The sequence below is a fragment of the Lacerta agilis genome, chromosome 12, assembly GCF_009819535.1.
Source record: "Lacerta agilis isolate rLacAgi1 chromosome 12, rLacAgi1.pri, whole genome shotgun sequence".
NCBI lineage: Eukaryota > Metazoa > Chordata > Lepidosauria > Squamata > Lacertidae > Lacerta > Lacerta agilis.
Genome location: NC_046323.1, coordinates 32,730,812 through 32,746,811, shown reverse-complemented (window position 1 = coordinate 32,746,811; position 16,000 = coordinate 32,730,812). Strand labels below are relative to the sequence as shown.

Below are 16,000 nucleotides of genomic sequence, written 5' to 3'. Positions count from 1 at the left end.
ATCATGCCTACTGAGAATTAAGTCCTATTGAATTCAGTGGGGTTTACTCCCAGGTAAATAGAGTTAGGATGGCAGTTTTAATCACGACATTTTATAGTAGCAGTTTCCATAGTTTAAATGTGTGTTAATTGAAGGTGTACTTCCAAGGGTGGCTCCAGAAGGGGGCGAAAGGGAGTAAACCCCCCCTCCAAACAAGAAGCTTGCCCCCCCTCTCCCCCCCGCCCTCATGTCATTAACTGTTACTTTCCTTTTTTTATATATATAAAATTTATTGGTATTTCCACACAAAACAACAAATAAAAAGCATACATTCTACATATAAAAACAAACACACCACAAAATACAAGTAACAATCAAATAAAACTAATACATACCTATCACCCCACCAAAACACAGTAATACACCAATCTAATTATTATAGCCTTATTTCAAATCTTACTTGGGGGACTTCCTCACGTTCTCTCTTCTGCGTTCATTTCTAATTTACTTTAGTAACTTTGTAACTATTTTAACACTCATTCACCATTATTCTTAATCTTCAACTAACATCTTATCTTATCTCTATCAACTTATTCAAAACCATAACATCTAACATTAACTGTTACTTTCCTTTCAGTGATCTTAGCTTGTTGCACTAAGAGGCAAAGGAGAAGCGTGGGGAATTGGATTATGATTAAGAGACTTTGAAAAGCTGGTATCACTGACTACCAGCGATACCATTGTTGTTGAATTAATTATCATAATTGTTAATTAAGCAAAATAGCTTTAATTGGATTTTGAATAACTGTTAACTGTTACTGTTCCAAATTTTATTGTGCTATTTTATTGTGCTAGTGGGTCATTATATTTTGAATAATGCTTTTTTATAGGGTAGAGTAGAGGTTCACTGGAGTTGAGTTTATGGGGAAAAGTTGGGGGGGCTTTGAAACAATACCTTTGCTGAAGAAGAGGAGGAGGAGGAGGAAGAGGAGGAAGAGCAAGAGGAGTTTGGATTTGATATCCCGCTTTATCACTACCCGAAGGGGTCTCAAAGCGGCTAACATTCTCCTTTCCCTTCCTCCTCCACAATTAAACACTCTGTGAGGTGAGTGGGGCTGAGAGACTTCAGAGAAGTGTGATTAGCCCAAGGTCACTCAGCAGCTGCATGTAGAGGAGCGGAGACGCGAACCCGGTACACCAGATTACGAGTCTACTGCTCTTAACTACTACACCACACTGCAGTGGCATAGCATCAGTTGCTGGATCCTGGGGCGGGCAAGAGGCACCAGCCCAGCCCTCAGTGCTAACGCCACCAGGGCAATCCCACCTCCACCGCAGCAAAGCAGGGCTGCGCTGACCCACTTGTCCTCTTGCACAGGGGGAGTCCAAGTGGCTGACATGGCCCTTGGTGGGCAGAGATGGGGTCATCGGGGGGGGGTGGCCTGGTTCGCATTGCCTCAAAAACTTTGCCACCCCTGTTTAAGCATACATAAATAACACAATATAAATATTCAAGCAACTAAGGTACAAGACAGCAAGAGTTCATTGTAGTGAGATGTCCTCATTGAAAGGTGAGGTTTTGACAGAGCATGTGAAGGAAATGGCATGCCTACTTAACACGTACAGTGACAAGCCTACACATTTTTCAACTCTTAGTCTTTTGTGCTTGTGAAATCACTTGGGCTTTTCTTTTTTTCTCCTATCATAGGAAACATAATTTATTGTGCTTGCAATGATAGATTGATTTCAGAAGCAAACAAGTTCAGGCTTTCATCCAGGATGCATTCTGCCCTTTGTACATACGGGCTAGGCCTTCATGAGGCCAAAGTTTCAACTATGTAATGAAATGAGTTATGCCACATTAGCATTATGGCTTGTATTCACATTCCTAACCAAAGTTACAAGTTAACTGGAAGGGAGAGGGCGAAAGGCAAAAAGGAAGAAGAAATGGGAAAGGAGAGCTTAACAGGCTTTAACTGTTTTACATGTTACTCCAGCCATGTGGAAAACTTCCCTGAGCCAGTGCTCAACATGGGAGTCATAATATATTTAAAAATAGGATTACCACACTATGTTCTGTGACCATGCTGGAGTTCTCCTGGCTGGTAGCGGCATTTTTCTGCACAGGAATGTTTTCCTCCCACCACACCCATGCAGGCACCGTTCTCAGGACTGCAGTACAGTCATAAAGGTCTACCAGGGATGGCCCTACCATTAGGTGGAGTGAGGCTGTTGCCTCAAGCAGCAGATGCTAGGAAGGGGAGGCAATGGCAGTGAGGTACCGAAAGGGGGCAGAGTTGTGAGTACCATCTGGCCTGCCCTATACTCCTTATGCTAGCCTGTTGTCCACAGGTGTGGTGGAAGGTGCATTCTTGTTGCCAGTGTATTGATCTACCCAACTTCTATTCATGGAGAGGGGATGAAGGGCACAGCTGCCACAGACAGCAAAATATCTGAGGGTCAGCCCGATTCCTTCAAGCAACTGTTAAGATTTTTTTTTATACCTGTTAAAACAGTATTCAGACCATAAGCTGACTTTCAGACTACTGCCATACTGTATCCAGGCTTACACCACCTGCCTTGTTATATTAAGGGACATCTGAGATATGGAACAAAATATACACAAAATATATGTAATGATCAAAATTCCTTAAAAAATAAAATAAAATGGTACCTTGTCATTTGCTCTTGCAGGCTTTCGTTATTCCGAGAAATAATAGGGAAAGATATATTATCTGAAGATATATTACCTAAAGATATATTAACTAAATGGGAGGAAATGGGAAAAAAGGTTAAGTGATTATTGTTAAAGATAGCACTATCACATGACCAACTCATTTTTGCTCATTGTTTGGTGCAGCTCAGCCTATTTCCCATCCATGAAAGACCATGATCCAAGCCACACTTGTCAGTCACTTTACTTTTAGGACCTCAAAACAGTTGCAAAGCCCCACTGATGTCATTCGCTCATATCTGGATGAATGTCTCAGGCTGCCCTCCTTTCTGGCTGTTCCCTCTCCTCCTCCTGGAAACTGATTTACTTTTTCTAGCTGAACGTGAATGCAAGGTCCTTCTGAGAGAAAAAAAAAGTTAAAGCTGAATTTGATATATCCACTCAGTCACAGTTATCACCTTAGCAGCTCCTTTGGTTAATTTATCAGGAGTGTTATTTCAAATACTGCACAACTCCAGCTATTTTCCAATCCCATAGTGAAGGGGCTCCTAGCCTACTTGGACACCTGGGCACATTGGGAATTCCCCCTAGAAAACTGCTAGGGGCACCACAAAACACCCAGTTCACCATAGAAAAACAGGTGGTGCTTAAAACATTCCGCACCCCCCCAAAAAAACACCACCAACAGGCAAAACAACTATTTGCACCCCAAAACAAATCAGAGAGAAAAAAGTAAATGACACCCCTCAACCAAACAACCACCCTAATTGGAAGTGACTGCAAACCTTAGCATTAATGGGGAGGGGTTCCTCAAACCAGCATGGTGCCCATCGTCACCACGTTAGAGACCCCAAACATAGTGAAATCCCATGGTTCCTATTCTGCAGTGCTTTTGCTTGAAACCAAGACAGCATGGTTTCCAAAGGAAGAGGTCAGTTGAGTCAAAGAACTGTAAGATCAGCTAGACAATTGATCAGCTATAAAGATAAGTGGTTTCAAGACACGGTGCAAAGGTACATGAAGCAAACACCTTGCTGAAGCAAAGCGAGCCTGGGTCTGGCCAATGCCAGGATGGGGAGGCATCTAGGTAAAAGTAAAGGTACTCCTGACCGTTAGGTCCAGTCACAGACGACTCTGGGGTTGGGGCACTCATCTCGCTCTGTAGGCTGAGGGAGCCGGCGTACAGCTTCCAGTTCATGTGGCCAACATGACCAATCCACTTCTGGTGAACCAGAGCAGCACACGGAAACACCGTTTCCCTACCCACTGGAGTGGTACCTATTTATCTACTTGCACTTGACATGCTTTCGAACTGCTAGGTGGGTAGGAGCTGGGACAGAGCAACGGGAGCTCACCTTGTCACGGGGATTCGAACCGCCGACCTTCCGATCGACAAGCCCTAGGCTCTGTGGTTTAGACCACAGCGCCACCCGTGTCCCCGGGAGGCATCTAGGAACTCTATATAAGCCACCACGAGTTGCATATAAAGGATATATATAATATGTAAGAAAAGAAATACACACTTATCATTACAGGAACTGATTCATAAATAAGTAGGTACTAAATAAGCAGTGGTGTGTGTAACTAAGTAATGCTGTTTTTTAATAATAATAATAATAATAATAATAATAATAATAATAATAATAATAATAATAAAGTAAGTTGGGTTAAATGCCTTCTTTAAAAAGCACTTTGAGCCTCTTTGTTGTTCTGCATCATTTACTTGAGTTATTAGGGCCCTCTAATTCAGTCTTTGCATTTAAATAACTAAAATAATTTCTTAAGACACTGAATTCAAGATTACAAAGCAAGAACCTTGGACAGGTCATTTTTCAATGTAATTAACATAGTTAGATTTTTTTTTAAGTTACATTTTCTAGAGGACTACAGATGAGAAAGGGAAATTAGGGTAAGTAACAAAGACCAAAATATGAGAAAAGAACACTAAATACGCCCCTAGGTGCCACCTTTTCATTAAATCAGTGCAAATTAAACTTCTTGTTCTCTTCAAGGGCTTTATTAACAGAATGCACACTCTAGTTCCATCTTCTCATTAAATCAATGCTAAAGATGCTGTTTCTTCCTTAAGAGCTTAATTAAGGGAATGACTGCTCCATCTCCCAATAAACTCTCTTATGAGTTTGATATGAATAGACTTCAATTGCAAGCTATTAGCATTTTGGCTAGATATTCTCCTTGGAGAGAGGCTTCCAGAGAAACCAATATAATTCAAAAGATTCACTGCCTTAACAAAATAAGCAGTTAGCTATATTAAGAAACAGCTTTCCACACCCCAGTATGGTATAAAAGAGAACAGTTTGTGCACACTTTCAGACTGTAGATTGCAGGACTTTAGAACAGGGGCACTTCTCTTTTATTTCAAGATACTGTAAGTTGATTAAATACTTATATACAACCAAGTAACAGGTTCTGTTGGCTACTGCAATGAATATGAGCTTAGTTCTGAAAGTGTTAAGATATGTCATTCCCACGGAATAAATGGAGCATGCAGTCCAGTCTTACATTTTAATCAGACATTCGTTTAATCAAATTCAGTTAGACTTCTAAGCAAATGTGCATCCTTAAACATGCCCTAAAAATGTACCTAATGAACTGTAGTTGTTCAGGGCAATTGATGAGCACCTGCCTTAAGAGCGTAACTACGTACACTTAACTATAAGTGTGATACTGTTTCTTATTTTGTAAAGTAGCCCATAGCCATTGGCCATTTCCCCTTTCAATATGTCAAGCCAATCTTGAAGGGAAGAAAGCAGGACGGGGAGTTTGCCTAGTCAGCAGAAACAGGTGGCAAGGTTAGACCTAGGCCAGCCTGATGGTGCTAGCTGGGACTGATGGAAATTTCAGTACAAAAGACACACAGGGGACAAAGTCATTGAAGGCTGACGGAACCAAAGAACGAGCTGAAGCAAGAATTCCCTGTTTCTTTTTCTCAGATGCAGCTGGGAAGTCAGAGCCCCGAGGAAGCTTTTCTGGCTTCTTATATCCTTAGCGAATTATTTATTTTCTCCCAGTTTTATATCCAAAGTTGCCAGGTTAAAATCTTTTTTTAATAGAAAAAACAACAGAAAAACACATTTACTATATGAAAACTTCAAAAATGATTGCTCCCTAAGATAGCACTTACCCATAGGGAAATCTTTTGCTGAATTAACAAAGCTGTCTGTCATGCCTCCGAAAACAATCATCATGAGAGGAAGGGAGGCTCCATGAAGGGCTGACATGATGGTGCCTAATATCATCAGCAACTTATCCAAGCAGTCAGCGTAACGAAACTGAAAACAAACAAAAAAATCCACATGCAGTGTCTTAAGTAAAGTGCATTTAACGAAGCACATAAAACAAACATTTGCTTGTGTCAGTATTTCACAGATAACACAAAATCACAAGAGAAATCTACTGATTCCCCCCCCCCATTCTTTCTCACTGGCTTTAAATCAAGTACAGAACTGTGGCATTGTTCTACCTTGATGACTTGAGATCCTCTGATGGGGCACTCCTGGTAGTTCCCTATGCTCCTGAGGTAGCTGAAATATGGGTTTTCCTATTGGTTGTGAACAAGTACTTTGGCAAGAGGGGGAATGCAACTAAAAATGGCCCAATGTAGCATGAGAGCTTTGGTATTCTGCTTTGTGCAGAAGATGTGCTGTTAAGATGCTGGTGGGGTGGGTATGTCCATGTCAGAAAATATCTAAACCATCTATGCTTTCGACAAATAGGAGAGATGGGCTGCTTGCTAAAACAGGGCCAGCTTCAGGCATTGGGGTTCCTCTCTTCCTCTTTGCCATCATCCAACAAGCCAAATATTTTGTTAGGCAAAATGTTCCTGCATTGCAGAGGGTTGGACTAGATGCTCCTCGTGGTCCTTTCCAACTCTATAATTCTGTGAGTCTAAAAGCAGGGGATTCCAGTGGTCAGCAGCACCCCCTCAGCTTCCCCTAGTCAGACATTCAGATGGCATGTATCAGTCTGTATGCATAAACTAATATGGATGCATTGCTGTTAATGAGCTAATTTTTGTTGTTTTTCTTGGGTTTTTATTATTAAAGAAAAGAACATGACCGCTCTTCAGGTTCCCTCCTCAGTCTTCTGTTCTCCAAGCTAAATCCCAAGTTCCTTCAAACTTTCTACATAGAACAAGCTTTCAGTCCCGCGACCATCTTTGATGTCCTCCTCAGAACCCCTTCCAATTCATCCACACTGATCTCAAGGTGCAGAACTGAACGCAATACTCACAATATAGGTCTGGCAAATAGTTGACTCAATAGTTTGTTGGTGTTTGTGCTGCCTGATCTGACAAATTAATGTCGCATACATTTAACAACTGGAATTGCCAAACTGCACTCTACTCGTAACATAGTTGTGGGATGTCATTTTGGGAGGTTGCAGAATCTTGAGCTGTTGATTTGCACCAGTTTAAGAAATAAGGCTTTGGCATCAGGAAATGGGATGGGATAAAAATGAAGGCTTCCAGTACTATAGTGAGTTGAACAAATGCACATTTCTATGCAAATGAAGATGTTCTTTAGGGCTGATGTTTCCTAACATAAGCACCCTATGGATAGCAATCAGTCATGCCTGTGTCATTACTCATCTAAGATAGATTTAATATTTGACACAATAGCCTAGTGCAAATATTATGCAGCCATTCACTACCATATCCTTGCCTCTCGATGTAAACTATTTCTTTCTTTCGATAGCATTACATCAGCATCAAGACTAACTATGTTGTGTACACATTCTTGTTTACTCTGCATATAGTGTGCTCCCACAGCCGCTTTCGGAAGTGGTATACACATAAGGTTATGCACAACCAATATCACTCCTGTTGTTTCTAACAGAAATACTGCAATTTGATGTCTTTCCCTCCAAATGAGCTTCAATCCTAATTGAGAAAAAGAACAGCCTTGCTGTGTTTTAAGCATGCAATGTGCACACAGCCTTAATTCAACCATAAAGCCTTACCCTAATTAGTGTTTAACAGACTCTGCAGATCCTGGTTAAAATAAGCTAACCATACTTAACACTGTGTATCTGAAGAAGTGTGCATGCACACGAAAGCTCATACCAAGAACAAACTTAGTTGGTCTCTAAGGTGCTACTGGAAAGAATTTTTTTGTTTGTTTCATACTTAACACTGGTGAAGGTGTTACACTGCACCACATAATTAATGCTGATAAGAGAATAAGGGGTGAAATTTGCACGTGAGAAAAAAAGAGGTGAGAGTCTACAGTTGATCTCTTATCTTTTAGAAGATCACCAGTGCTACATCTGCAATGGGCCTGTAGAAGTGTGCGTCAGTTGAAGTACAGTACAATATACACATGGATCAGAGCTTACCATCGTAAATGGGCTGACCTTCTTAGGCTTCTCTTTGCTTGGCTTTTCTTTACTGCTGAACAAATAATAAATACCTTTATGAGATTTCAGAGAAGAACCAAGTTTAACCATTAACAATAAACTAAAACACAATTTTCCCTTGAAGGCATAAAATAAAAGTAAATTGCATTTCTTTTTGTGTGATGCATTTTACAGCTATTTCTAGAGCCCCCTTTAAAATGTGTGTGCATGCAACATCTCTTAAGTCAGTCTGATCTCACCACCAAATTATGACCAGACACCAGTAAGTGCAGGCATTAAAATACAAAATCTAAAATCCCTTTCTGCTCCTCAGAATTGGGAGCACTGTAATTTTGGGTTGACATAGGATTTCAAACTAGCACAGCAGTGCTGGCAACATTATACTAGGGGTGTGTATTCTCAGGGGGATTTAAGGCTTTTCCCAACTGAAACAGGTATCCATCAAAACATCTGAACTGAATCGGGCTGCTCCTGAATCCTGGGATTGCACCAGAGTTTATGAGATTTCGTCATCGGTTTATTTGCATGTCATTTCTGCACAACATTTCCCCCCCGAATTGCCTCAGAACATATTAAATGAACAGCAGTGGCAAGTCAAAAATTACACATAGAATCATAGAATCATAGAATCATAGAGTTGGAAGAGACCACAAGGGCCATCCAGTCCAACCCCCTGCCAAGCAGGAAACACCATCAAAGCATTCCTGACAGATGGCTGTCAAGCCTCCGCTTAAAGACCTCCAAAGAAGGAGACTCCACCACACTCCTGGGCAGCAAATTCCACTGTCGGACAGCTCTTACTGTCAGGAAGTTCTTCCTAATGTTTAGGTGGAATCTTCTTTCTTGTAGTTTGAATCCATTGCCCCGTGTCCGCTTCTCTGGAGCAGCAGAAAACAACCTTTCACCCTCCTCTATATGACATCCTTTGATATATTTGAACATGGCTATCATATCACCCCTTAACCTTCTCTTCTCCAGGCTAAACATACCCAGCTCCCTAAGCCGTTCCTCATAAGGCATCGTTTCCAGGCCTTTGACCATTTTGGTTGCCCTCCTCTGGACACGTTCCAGCTTGTCAGTATCCTTCTTGAACTGTGGTGCCCAGAACTGGACACAGTATTCCAGGTGAGGTCTGACCAGAGCGGAATACAGTGGTACTATTACTTCCCTTGATCTAGATGCTATACTCCTATTGATGCAGCCCAGAATTGCATTGGCTTTTTTAGCTGCTGCATCACACTGTTGACTCATGTCAAGTTTATGATCTACCAAGACTCCTAGATCCTTTTCACACGTACTGCTCTCAAGCCAGGTGTCACCCATCCTGTATTTGTGCCTTTCATTTTTTTTGCCCAAGTGTAGTACTTTACATTTATCCCTGTTAAAATTCATCTTGTTTGCTTTGGCCCAGTTCTCTAATCTGTTAAGGTCATTTTGAATTGTGATCCTGTCCTCAGGGGTATTAGCTACCCCTCCCAATTTGGTGTCATCTGCAAACTTGATCAGGATGCTCTCAAGCCCATCATCCAAGTCATTGATAAAGATGTTGAATAAGACTGGGCCCAAGACAGAACCCTGTGGCACCCCACTAGTCACTTCTCTCCAGGATGAAGAGGAGCCGTTAATGAGTACCCTTTGTGTTCGGCCAGCCAGTTACAAATCCACTGAATGGTAGCCTTGTCCAGCCCACATTTTACCAGCTTCTTTACAAGAACATCATGAGGCACCTTGTCAAAGGCCTTGCTGAAATCAAGATAGGCTACATCCACAGCGTTCCCTTCATCTACCAGGCTTGTAATTCTGTCAAAAAATGAGATCAGATTGGTCTGACATGACTTATTTTTTCAGAAACCCATGCTGACTTTTAGTGATCACAGCGTTCCTTTCTAGGTGCTCACAGACCGTTTGCTTAATGATCTGCTCTAGAATCTTTCCTGGTATTGATGTCAGGCTGACTGGGCGGTAATTGTTTGGGTCTTCTCTTTCCCCCTTTTTGAAAATAGGGACAACATTTGCCCTCCTCCAGTCTGCTGGCACTTCGCCTGTTCTCCAGGAATTCTCAAAGATTACTGCCAGTGGTTCTGAAATCACCTCTGCCAGTTCTTTTAATACTCTAGGATGTAGTTCATCTGGCCCTGGAGACTTGAATACATCTAAACTAGCCAAGTATTCTTGTATTGCCTCCTTACTTATTCTGGGCTGTGTTTCCCCTGCTGAATCATCTGCTCCATATTCTTCAGGTTGGGCATTGTTTTCTTTTTGGAGAAGACACATGATTACAAGCATTCTACAAAGCATTCAACAAATATTGGTCCTAGTTAGTTTATACCAGGCTTCCTCAACCCCGGCCCTCCAGATGTTTTGAGACTACAATTCCCATCATCCCTGACCACTGGTCCTGCTAGCTAGGGATCATGGGAGTTGTAGGCCAAAAACATCTGGAGGGCTGAGGTTGAGGAAGCCTGGTTTATACATTTTAGATGGCAGCCATATATCTCACTAGCACATACACCTTGGCCCCGATAATCTAATCTCTCAGTTTAGTTCTCATCTCTCATTTTTCCTCTTCTCATCTGTCTTTTTCTTTTAGGCTGAACTTTGCATATTTATATTATCGTATGTGTTTACAGCATCTGTTTTGCTATTTCAAACAAATCACGGTTTCCCATTACAGCTGTATGCAGACGACAGCATGGTTTGTCCAAACCACAATTATTTATACCAGGATTTGAAACCACAGTTTTGATCCTGGATTGTTATATTCTGATGTAACCTATTCAGACATAACAGGACCCCGAAATGTATTCCAAAGAGCAAAAGGAAGCTTTAAACATCTTCTCCTTGGGCAAAAAGGGGAAGGGAGAGCATGTGAGCCTCACTTGCTTGTCATAATTCTGAACCAGAGTTGGTTAGAATTATGAGCACATCCATGGCATACCATATGCTTCAAGCAGTCTTATACCACTTTAGCAGACATGACTTCACCCAAAGTACCCAGTAATTTGTTAAGGGTACTGAGTGTTGTCAAGAGACCCCTTTAAGAGCTACAGCTCCCCATGACTCTTTGAGGGATGCCAAGACTGGGAAAGGGGTCTAGGAGAACTCTAATAAATGTATGGTGTGGATGTGACTATTTATGAACCGATCCAAACACATCTAATCAGTTCCCCCTCCATTTGATATATGATAGATATGGAAAAGAAAATGTGTATATGAGGAGGGATCAGGGAGACTTCCTTTTTAGCATACTGAGGTGTTGGTGGTCCAGCCGTACTGAAATCAACGAAGCAGGGAGACCATGCTGAAGATGCCTTGTGGAGGATAAGGTGGGGCCAGAGGGGCTTTGGGTGTGGATTCCAGCCATGGAGAAAGGGAAATGAAGGGGAATATGTGAGTGAGTGTACCTGAGGAAGAATACCGGTAAGCAGAGGCCCTGGAAGTAAACAGGGTGGGGAGATGAGGGAAAGTAACAGCAGCTGAGAACAAGATGCTGACTGTGACAGGAATAAGGGGAAATAGCATCACCTGTGGTAAATTTAGAGGTTACAGCTGAAAAAAGGAAATGGTGCCTGGAAATGAGAAGAGCCCTAAACATTAGAGGGCACTGGGGCTCTGAAGGCATTTGGGACCCACAAGAAAGTGAGATGGGTGTTGTGTATTGATTCAAGGGTTATAATATCTGTATTATTATTGTCGGTATTCACATTAGGGGAAAGTAACTGCCTTCCTGTTCCAGAAGGAACAGCTACTATTGGTTCATTCAAGTTGCTGTATTTGCATCCTCAGTCTTATTGGTTCCCACCAAAAGGCAGCTTTGTGATTGCTTGAGATTGTTGCCTGCAAAATGTATCCTCTACTGTCCCTATAAATGTATCTCCCTCTCCTCAGTTCCCCAGTCTTGTTTGTCTGAATAAAGAGTGTTACATGAAGAAGCTGTCTCCTGCCTGCTCTGTCAGAGCTGAAATCACTTGCTGAATCACGATTCCCACGTTACAACAATGGGAATCTTCACAGCACAATCCTTACTCACCTGCATGCTTGGCAATTTGTCCTTGATTTCCCCTCCCACACGAAACTAGCCATGAAGCTTCCTAAAAGGTTAACATGACCCGCTTTGCATTGCAGCAAACACCTACCCGGTACATTATTTTTTTAGTGTGAGAACACAATAGAGCAACATAATTGACGTGTGATGTCTTGTCTCCCAACAGGCTTGTGTTTTTAAGAGCTAGACAGTACCACTAGAAAGTAATGCAGCAGGTGAAGCTTTCTCCTAGCAGTTAGTGGCAATGATGGGATAAGGTACAACTGCTGAACATCTGCCTATAACCACCCATTATGATTTGTAAGGAGGGTTTTTTGTTGTTGTTTTTAGTAAAATCTGAGGAAATTCATACATGGCTGGCAAAGTGCCAAATGTGGTTTCAAGCTTCCTGAATTAATCAAGATAGTGATGCAAAGATTCAGAATTGTAAATATATTTGTAATGGCCCCAAGGCCTTGTGAAAAAGGAGTCAAAAAAGAACATGCCAATATATAATGTCAGAACTGTTTCTAGGTTGCTGTATTTTAAATAATGTTTACTGTATTGTGGTTTTAAACAAAAAACAAAAAATGTAATTTTTACTAGGGATGGGCAAATTAGTCAGTTTGGGTTTTCTGTTTCGCATTTATCCAATCTTAAATTCAGTTGTGCACATTTCCATAGCAATTTATGATTTTTGCCTTTTAAAAAAAATATGAAAATTTGTCAGCATCGTAGGATGAATTTCTCCTAACGCACACATTTCTTGTTGGGAGTTTTTCCTAATATATTATATTAGTGTTGTGAGCATTAAAAGCCCATTTGCAGATAGCAAACTCAGCCTTTTACAGCAAAGTGCAGCAGAAGCAACTGTGGTTGGAAAGTAACATCTAAGGTTTTATTTATAAAGCAAATAACAAAACAACAAGACAACTCTCACATCCATCTTCTTCAGCAGAGGGGTAAAAAAGAGAGAGGGAGGAGACATTTAAATAGTTCCCATACTCATGCATCAATTAAGTAATTAAAGGCAACCCGCAACATTATGCAATGTGAGAATGAGACATTACAATACTGACAAGTGTATGTTATTTTCACCTATCTATGCCTTTGCTCTAATCAATTCTTCTACGGATTAGAAGGATGGAGAATTAGATTGTAAAATTCAGAGAAGTATGAATTTCAAAGGATGCTTCACATACTGTTTTGGAAAATGCAATTTGTTAAGTTTGCCTTTAAATATGAACAGGATTTAACCTCTATCCTTAATTTTGACAAACAAACAATGTAATAAACATTTCACTTTTTTGAAAAAAAAAGTGAACAGACAGTAAAGCTACTAATAAGGTGCTACTGGAAGGAATTTTTGTTTTTGTTTTTGTTTTAAGAAGGCAATATATTAGTCTACCATGTCTACATATCACAAATCAATGCAGAGATACACCAAAAGAGATACAGTATTAGATGTTGCTGGCTTCCCTAAAATCCAAGAGTCAGCCAGCAAATAACTTGAACAGACTACTGGTAGTTGCATTTGAAAGGCTGTGTATAACTTAGTGATGTTTTCCTCCATGAACAGGAAGCAGTTCTGGATTTACGTACAAGCTAAACAAGCTAAAACTTAGGGCCCCACTCTCTTGGGGGCGCCCAAAAAAATTAAAGGGGAAAAAACTGGGTGTACATTTCCAAAATATAAGGGGGGAAAACCAAATAAAATAAAACCTACATTCAGCAACATTGTTTTGTGTAGGCTCCTATTATGTAAGTAATGGGCCCCCAATCATTTAAAGTTAGAGCTTAATAATTATTTCACTATTATTATACTGCTTAATTGTATTTCACTATTAATATACTTCTTCTTAATTGTATTTCAGTTCAACAATTACTTGGATAAAATACATATTTTAGCAAATGGCTTTGGATACCTATTAGGTCCATAAATTACCATATAGCATATATTCAAACACAAAAAACAGTGACAATTTGTTGTTAACAAAGGACAGCTGGGCATATAAAGGGCCCCATTACTTTCAGTAGTTTAGGTCCCCATCAAACCTAAATCCGGCCCTGACCAAAAGAGAAAGTATTAAATGTTGCCGGCTTCCCTAAAATCCAAGAGTCAGCCGGCAAACTTCTTGAACAGACTAGTTGCATTTGAAAGGCTGCATATACCGGTAGGTAACTAAGTGATGTTTTCCTCCAAGAACAGGAAGCATTATAAAGCAAGCAAGACAAACTCATGCACTGAAAATGCAGGAAAATACCCACCTTTTCTTTTCATCTTGAGAAGCATTGTTTCTTTCAGCCATCTCTTCAAGCTTTCCGTTCATGTTTGCCTTTGCTTGGCTCTCTGATGCCATTTGTGCCTGATGAGCAAATGGAATCTTTCAGGAAATTAAATTACAAACCACTTTAGATCTTAAAGAAACATGCAGTTATGAAACTAATGGGACAACAGCACGCACGCATGCAAGCAAATGATGCTTTTACTGTAAAACAAATGGCCTTCTCCAAAATAGCATTCAGAACAACCAGCCAGTACGGTAATTATTTTAAATAAAATGCTACATTAGACAGCCCTCAGGTGGGGTAACATGAAATTCACTAGAGTAGTAAAAAACAAACGAACCCTGTTGCGTTGTTTCATTTAAATTTGGGTATACATTAATATGGATTTTGGATCCCAAGTTGAAATAGTTTTGTGGAATTAATTACAGAGTTAAAAAAAGGACCAAAGTTTTTTATTTAAAAGTTTGGCACTCTCACTCTCACTTTCACACACTCAGTCTCTGCTTTTTAAAAAAAACCAAAAAAAAAAAAAACCACAGCATTTCAGCATACAGGATACACAAAACTAGTGCTTTTATTCTTTAAAAAAAATGTTTAGGGGTCCTCTAATTTTGACTCAAGAAAATAACCATTTTATAGTTCAAATTGGGAAAAATAAATAAAATAAATGGACAAAAGTACAAAGATGCATAAAATGTTTAGGGGTATGTGTACCCCTGCGTCCCCCCAGAAAAAGCACTGCACAAAACTCAGAAAAAAGTAGAAAAATGCAGACTTACCAAAAGTTGGGGTTCTTCTTTCCTGTCTTTTCTTCCTGAAATGTTGAACAGCTATGAGTTGCGAACAGCTATAAATTAAACTGCCGATGATGGGTGGTAGGTGCTATGGCAAGTTACTGTTCTGTTACATAAAGCAGTGAGTGACAAGGCAAATGCTTGTTATAACAGATATTTGCCGGCAGTTCCTGTTCCCCTTGGACCTTGCCTACTCCCCGGGAGACTCCACCTCCTTCCAGACTTAATGTTTAACGCAGCCAGAGCTGTCACTTAGGAACCTCTCTCTCTCTCGTAATTCCACCTGAATAAAGATCCCTTTCGTGATGCTTTATAAGGTCAGAATCTGCTTCTCAAAACATCAGTGTCAAACTACTATTTTATTCTTTCTCTTTTTTGGTAGTTTTAAAAGTACTCTCTTGTGTTACAGAGCACAAACGCTGGAAGAATAGGTAAACTATTGGAGATAAAATGACAGGAAATCTCAAAATGGGAGAGATGGAAATAATGTTTTAGGGAAGGGATTTTAGATTCCAGAAAGGGGTAGTCAAAATAACTCCTCAGTCCAGATGCGCACTGTTACTACAATGGGGAAAACTCAAGAAAGGTTAGGTCACATGATTGCCTCGCCACACCAGACTCAAGGCCATGGGTTTGAACACCAGCCGCCCCTGAAATAAAACCCAAGGCAAAGATCTAATAATAATAATAATAATAATAATAATAATAATAATAATAATAATAAAATTTTTATTTGTACCCCGCCCTTCCCAGCCAAAAACCGGGCTCAGTGCGGCTAACACCAATTAAAATCACAGCAAAAACATAAAACAATCAATTTAAAATACAGATTAAAATACAAATTTAAAAATTCAAAATTAA

The 16,000-nt window shown here is 40.3% G+C and overlaps 1 protein-coding gene across 1 annotated transcript in view; it reads right to left on the bottom strand.

The window, feature by feature from the left end:
• ABCB1 (ATP binding cassette subfamily B member 1) overlaps positions 1-15,204 on the bottom strand; it is a 53,199-nt gene extending 37,995 nt beyond the window's left edge. The window contains exons 1-5 of the mRNA XM_033165402.1: positions 15,125-15,204; positions 14,325-14,422; positions 8,012-8,063; positions 5,799-5,946; positions 2,654-2,729 (exon numbers count right to left, since the gene is read on the bottom strand). Coding sequence (XP_033021293.1) covers positions 2,654-2,729; positions 5,799-5,946; positions 8,012-8,063; positions 14,325-14,416 — 368 coding nt within the window. The 5' untranslated portion in view covers positions 14,417-14,422; positions 15,125-15,204. The remainder of the gene's footprint in view (positions 1-2,653; positions 2,730-5,798; positions 5,947-8,011; positions 8,064-14,324; positions 14,423-15,124) is intronic.
• Between the last annotated feature and the right edge of the window lie 796 nt (positions 15,205-16,000).